Source organism: Gossypium hirsutum, chromosome D11 (assembly GCF_007990345.1).
Source record: "Gossypium hirsutum isolate 1008001.06 chromosome D11, Gossypium_hirsutum_v2.1, whole genome shotgun sequence".
Lineage (NCBI taxonomy): Eukaryota > Viridiplantae > Streptophyta > Magnoliopsida > Malvales > Malvaceae > Gossypium > Gossypium hirsutum.
Genome location: NC_053447.1, coordinates 68,556,378 through 68,563,373, shown reverse-complemented (window position 1 = coordinate 68,563,373; position 6,996 = coordinate 68,556,378). Strand labels below are relative to the sequence as shown.

Sequence of the window (6,996 nt, the reverse complement as noted above, 5' to 3'; positions counted from 1 at the left end):
TAGTTGACTATTTGGTGATGTATTTGACTATAAATGTATGTTTTTTCTAGTTGAATGAATGAGCTGAATGAGCTATCAGCCTTTAGCTCCCTTGCTGCACATTTGTGAGCAAGTAAAAATGCTTCTTGCACCTTGCTTCATGTTCTGTGCTCTTGTTCTCTCTTTTGTTGCTGCCTCTTGCACCAACAATTGGTATCAGAGCCTATGTCTTACGGGACCATTGATTTTGCTTCCCCTGCTTGTTGAAAAGAAAGAAGCTGCCAAAGCACAAGCAAGTCATTAAGGACTGCTTGTAGAGAAGATAATATCGGCTCAAACTTATAAGATCCCCAAACTAGCTTGAATAAGCTGAAGGAGGAGTTTAAAGGAAAGGTGTGAGCTTTCCAAATGTGCAAGCTTAGCAAGATATCAAATCTGCAAGCTTAGCAAAGTGCGAGCCTGATGAAGACACTTGTTGAAGACAATATGCAAAGATGTGAGTCTGTCAAAGGTGTGAGCTCAGCAACATGTGGAAGCTCAATGCGTGTTGTATAGTTGCAAGCCTCTTGAAGACAGTAAGCAAAGTGTGAGCCTATCGAATTGCAAGCCAAAATGGCAGAATGAAGGCAAGCAACTATACTCACGAACTGTTTGTGCAAGAAGAAAATGAATTGGTCAGCTTGAATCAAAGCATCTAAGAGCTGCCAAGTTCAAAAAACTTGATGAATGACTGGTATTTGCAGCATGGAGTCCAAGGAGGAGTATTGGAAATTGGCCAACCATGCTGCTGTTACATTTTGTGGTTGAAGTGCATGCAGCTTGATGACATGCTGCAGCACATATGCTTGCTGTAACAGCAAGGTTTCTCTTTAGTTTCATTCTAATTAATCTAGTTTAAAATGGACAAGTTGATGACAACTTGATGCATTAGGTGTTGAATGACTAGTTTAGGTGGCTTGTTTATGTGTACAAGCAATGTTTTAATAGTCCCAATGCTGATTAGTGGGGTTAGTTGACTATTTGGTGATGTATTTGACTATAAATGTATGTTTTTTCTAGTTGAATGAATGAGCTATCAGCCTTTAGCTCCCTTGCTGCACATTTGTGAGCAAGTAAAAATGCTTCTTGCACCTTGCTTCATGTTCTGTGCTCTTGTTCTCTCTTTTGTTGCTGCCTCTTGCACCAACAACTAGGTGACTGGTACCATGCTCAAAATACGTATAAACAGAAAAATGAAGTATAGAAGAATCCTTTAGTCTTATGATATCTTGTTGAATGAATACACTGATAAGGTTTTATACATATAAGAGAACCATCTGGCTAATGAACTGCTTAACAGATTTTGTAACAAACTATCAAACTAACCCTTCATAACAACTGTTTAACACTCACGCACAAAAGATTTTCTAATTGAATATTAGTGCATACTTTATATTCATATTTGAATAAATATATGTACATGTTGAATATGAATATGAATATTTTTTTTTAAAATGTTTTGGCATATAATGGAAGGATCATATCTCATATGCAAAACAAGTCTAGAATAGTTGTTTAAATGGAATACAAGATGTGTAAAAATACAATTAATAGGACGAAGTTGGTTAAGTAGTTTACCACAGTTAATGCTTCGTTCTTGATTGGCCATTTACAAAATTGAAAAATTTTTGCATCTGTTTTGGTTGCGGCTCTTCTTCCTCCGTTTCCTCAGAGATATTACGTTTTCGTTTCATGTGAGAAGTGCTACCTACTGATCCATGGTTGTGAGCAGAGTGTTGGTGGATGTGTTCAAAATTTGGAGAAGATTGAGTGGTATGGCACTGCAACTCTTTCATTTCTTCCAAATCTTTCTCATACACTATTCTAACACCACACTTCTTCACCTTAACACAACGGTAATTTGGTCCTAATTCGGCATTGAAAGACAATTCAAGCTCATCGCCTATTTGATCTAAGCAATCTGTTGTCCATAAATTATTGGTTTCATAGACACCATATTTATCCTCCAAGGAAAATAGATATAATTGATCACGCGAAAAATAATGAAGAAAAAGGTGATCTTTCATTATGGGCTTGTTAAATCGTCGACCTACCCACCGGAGTCTCCAATGAATTGGTCAACAATTTCTACCTCGAAAAATAGATCCATGACAGCAGATAGACTCGTCATTCCTTGAGGCATCGTTATTGACAAAAATGCAGCAACAAGCAACTCCAATCCATTGACTATCCTTCCGAAGGTTAATAGGTAGGGGAATCTTAATTGAAGAGTCACTTTTTTGTTGGCTAAACCATTCTGGAATTTCACTTCCGGGCATCATAATATCAAAGAAGCCATCATCAAAATTTTTTCTTGATTTTGGAAGTGCCTGCAAAATAAAACACAAGTCATTTGGTAACTAAAACCATAAATTCTCAAGTATGAGATTTTGTAAGGGAGAAAAAATAGATTAATAGACCTCAATATGTTCTTTCAGCAGTGTTAATACATTGGTTTTCTCAGCCAATTTGAAGCAGTTAATGGCACACATTTCATTTCCACGGACTAAATTGCATACTTTTGATGGACTTGCAACTACTTCAAGTAAAGAACAATCATCTATTTTCACACTGCTTATACTTGTTGGTAGCTCAGGCAATGATTTAAGCATCTTGCAACCTGATAATTTAAGCAATTTAAGCCTGGAAAGTTGAGTAAGAGCCAAAGGAATGGTGAGGAAATTCTTACCTCTAAGATAAAGATGTACCAAAGAGGATAGACCAGAAAGATCACTATCAATATCGGCTTCACCAAGAGTGCACATGTTGCAATTTGACAAGTCAAGAACATAAACCGTTGAGAGTCGAGTAAGAGATGCAGGTATGCTGATGAAATTGTTACCACTAAGATCAAGAACACCCAAAGAGGATAGACCAGAAATATCACTATGAGTATCTGCTTCACCAAGAGTGCACATGTTGCAATTTGACAATATAAGCTCTTCAAGCTTGGAGAGTCGAGTAAGAGATGCAGGTATGCTGATGAAATTATTACCACTAAGATCAAGAGATACCAAAGAGGATAGACCAGAAATATCAGGCGGAATATCTCCTTCACAAAGTTTGCAGTCCCTTAGTTGTAGCTCTATTAAAGAACTCAAACCTGACAACAAAGGCAACGTCCGAGCCATGGGATTCGTCCTTCTTCCTTGGATTACCTTGAAAAGAGAAGGCAAATTTGGTAGTAACTTATATGAGGGTCCCTTGCGCCCACTGAAAGATAGAACTTTAAGATTTTTAAAATGAAAAATGAAGGATGGTGGTTCTGTTATGGCTGTTTCACTCAAGTCGAGCTCTTCCAAAAACTTTGCTTGCTGCAAATTCTCTAATAAAATTTTCACTCTATAACAACCGGAAAGATCAAGAGTTTTGAGACGTTCCATTTGCCCATCAATCTCTGGAAACCTTACAAGACTTGAGCAACCCGAAAGAACTAATGTTTCAAGAGATTCCATTCCAATTTTGGTTGGAAGACTCCTAAGACTTTTGCAATCTCTTAAATTCAAAAGTTTAAGGCTCTTAAGCACTCCAATTGATGGATGAACATCCACTAATTTGGTACAACCTTCCAAAATCAAAACCTCAAGATTTGATGCTGTTGTGAAGTCTGGTGTCTTGATTAGGTTTTGGGACCCTTTGAGGTTCATTATTTTCAAGTTAAACAAGGGCTGTTGAAGACCATAATAAATTAGAAACAAATGAGAAAACATAATAATGCTCAATTTTGTTATTTTGTTTTACCTTTATCAAAGTTTAATAATTTATACTAAAATAAGCTAAAACACAAGGATAAGATTGAGTTAATTCTTACTCTATTTCCCCTCCATAGTTGTTGAATGTGACTACATGGTAAAAGAAGTGCGACAAGGTTGTCCGGTTGGAAGCTTGAAGACAAGTATCTTAAAGGATACCCTGTCCAATCTAAAAGCCGTAGTTCATTAGAAAGATATTTGAGGTCATCACAATTTGATAAGCAAAGCACTTTGAGTAATCTCAAATTTTTCATCTTCAAGAAGGTATCCACACTCAAATTGAGTATCTTGCACGATTCCCTAATAATCATGAGCAAAACAAAAATGAGCTTCAAAATATACAAAAACATTTAATATCTAGAAGCTATGTTGCATCGATAATGTTTTTTAAGTACTCGTATCCAATACTTATATCTAATGTACATCCATATATGGGTATTAAGATATGATCCTTTAAAAACTTTTTAAATACATGAAAAAAAACCTATTTAAATTTTTTTTGAATATACTCATATTAAAGACATACTTATATCTATCAGTCACATCCGAGGTTAAATTACCTAATCCTAAAAAAATGAATTAATATGTTGATTTATCTTTGGTCCGCAAACAATGCAAATTCTATATAAGTTAATGAACCGAACAATGACACATAATTAAAAATGAAACCATTTTCATTAAAACAAAACTTTTGATGACATGTTACAATATAATTCATTGATATACACGTGCATTAAATATATACCATTAATTTTCACAAAAAAAAGTATACCATTAATATTTTAAAAATACATACATTTCCCTTTTGATTCTTTTGAAATAGTAAATATGTTGCTAAATAAATTTTATAAGTAAACATTGAAATATTGAGTATCAAAGGTTTTGCTATAGTTTATTATCATATTTAAAAATAATAATTATTTATGGTAATTATTTACGGTACACATAAATTTATTATGAGTGTTTTCTTACCTTTTATTATTGATGATCATACCTTTAATCATTTTTGTAGCCTAAAAAAATCAAGAACATAAAATAAGAAAATAAAATAAATAATGTATAATGCAGGATAAAAAAAGAAATAGTATGTAACTTTTGTTGAATGATTTACAGTGTTTTTTGTTAGGACATGATGGACGTCTCTTTCCTCCCACAATCTGCAACGTTTTCCAGGTTCATCAATACATTTTTCTCTAACAATTGTTCTTCCCATCTCTTGTAACAAGTCATGCATCTTCAAATTTTTGTTGTGTTTATCAACTTTTACGAGAGATTTTTTAACGAGAACATCAATTCCAATATCAGGAAAAAACTCACAACCATCTAATACTTTGATTACAAAATCTTTATTCTCCCCATTGAAGAAGCATGCTATATCTAAAAATATATTCTTCTCCCTTTCTTCCAGTCCTTCAAAACTGATTCGAAGTTTATCGAAAATTTCTTTATTAGATTCTCTTTTAAGTCTTTCAATCGTACTTCTCCATTGAGTCGCATCTCTACCGCACAAGAAGGAACCCAAAACTTCAAGAGCTAAAGGGAGTCCACCAGCATAAATTACAACATGTTTAGAAAGCTCAATGAAATCATCTTCCTGCACTGTATCACTATGAAAAGCTTTCAGACTGAAAAGTTGAAGCGCATCTTTGGGATTCAATGTTGTGGGGTCATACATATCATCAACTGGCCAAGATCGAAGCAAATGTTCTTCTCTTGTTGTTACAACGATTCTACTTCCTAATTCGAACCAATCGTGCCTTCCAACCAAGCATTTTAACTGTTGTATATTATCAACATTATCAAGAACAACAAGAACCTTTTTGTGAGACAACCTATGGCTAATTATGTCACTCCCTTCATGAACATCGAAAAAGTTGAAGCATTCACCATGAAAGATCTGTGAAAGGAGTTGTTTCTGTAAAGAACTAGTCTGCATTTGTCTGAAACTTCTCCAATATCAGCAATAAAGCTTTTACCTTCAAAATGAGATGACATTTGAGTGTAAGCAACACTTGCGAGTGTCGTTTTACCGATACCACCCATTCCGCAAATTCCTACAACGCGGACATCATCTTCCCCAATGTTTATTTTCAAATATAAATCCTCCAAGCGTTCACTAATTCCAACCAAGTCGCTATGAGTAGCTGCATAAGTCTGACATAGTTTTGCTGAAATCTTCTTGACAATGTCTTTAATAAATTCTAATTCATGCCTAAAAAAAACAGAGGAAAATTTAATTTTTTGAATAAAATTTTGTTGATATGTTTCAAACAAACTTTCTTTTTCAATGAATCATCAAACATAATATAGTTTGGAAGCAAACAAGAACCAAGAATAAGAAAGGAAGATCTGTTGCGGAGCCAGAATACAAAGTTTGCTCTTTTATTGAAATATGGCACTTTTCAGTTAAACACATAAGATTAGAAAGAAAAAAAAGAGTTATACATATATATCCAAAAAACTAGAAAATAAAGAAGAAAAGAAAGAATTACTGGTTATTTAAATGCCATCCCTTGTTTCCAGCCACTTGAATTAAAGCATTTCGCCATATTTGGATCTTCTCACTATCTTCTTTGTATCTCTCTCTATGTCTGGCAAAGGCTTCTTCCACTTTCTCTTTTTGTTTTATTAAATCAGATGGATCAACATGGTAAAAAATTGGAAACACTTTATGGTCGTCGTTGTTATGTTGTTTAACAATCTTAGCAAGCTCCTCCAAGCACCAACTTGAAAGGGCATAAGTATGTGAAAAAATGATTACCGAGCACCATGATTGCTGAATTGCTGTAAAGAGTTCTGGCGCGATCTCTTCGCTGACCTCCAGCTTTAAATCATCCCTGAAAGTGACGATCCCACTCCTACTTAGAGCTGTTGAGCATTGGCCTGCAATGCAACAAACTTCCAGCAACAGTAATGCTTACATGTCTGTTTGAAGATTAAACCAGAAGCAACTTTCTTTTGTTTAAATTTTGTATTTTTTGTGATGTTAACAAGTTGGCAAGTTGCTTGATATCTAAAGCTAGTACTTTTAGATTTGAAATTGATGGATGTAACAACTGAATTTTTTCAGCTTTTCTTTTGTAATATTTTAGTTGGCAACTTGCCAAATTTGGTGGGAGTAGTTACGTTTAGGTAACTGACTTGCTTTTGTAACTCTTATATATTTTGAAATGGAAATGAAAGCAGTATGGGACTTTCTTAGTCGGTTATTTTTTTCTTTAGCCAT

The 6,996-nt window shown here is 34.4% G+C and overlaps 1 protein-coding gene across 1 annotated transcript; it reads right to left on the bottom strand.

Annotated features, from left to right (window-relative positions):
• Positions 1 to 1,601: 1,601 nt before the first annotated feature.
• On the bottom strand, positions 1,602 to 6,996 carry LOC121223283 (disease resistance protein RPV1). Its single transcript, XM_041104440.1, has 9 exons — positions 6,912 to 6,996; positions 6,263 to 6,653; positions 5,658 to 5,982; positions 4,882 to 5,547; positions 4,743 to 4,783; positions 3,830 to 4,070; positions 2,439 to 3,686; positions 2,111 to 2,348; positions 1,602 to 1,939 (listed from the first exon to the last, which is right to left on the bottom strand). The coding sequence occupies exons 1-9, from the start codon at positions 6,994 to 6,996 to the stop codon at positions 1,602 to 1,604; spliced, it is 3,573 nt and encodes a 1,190-aa protein (XP_040960374.1).

Bases quoted from the DNA above. Each gene is read 5' to 3' on its own strand.
- LOC121223283 (XM_041104440.1), bottom strand. From the start codon at position 6,996: ATGGCTAAAGAAAAAAATAACCGACTAAGAAAGTCCCATACTGCTTTC. The intron at 3,687-3,829 runs GTAAGAATTAAC...GGTCTTCAACAG, and splicing joins AACTATGGAGGGGAAATAGA to CCCTTGTTTAACTTGAAAAT. The intron at 2,349-2,438 runs GTCTATTAATCT...TTTATTTTGCAG, and splicing joins TGCTGAAAGAACATATTGAG to GCACTTCCAAAATCAAGAAA.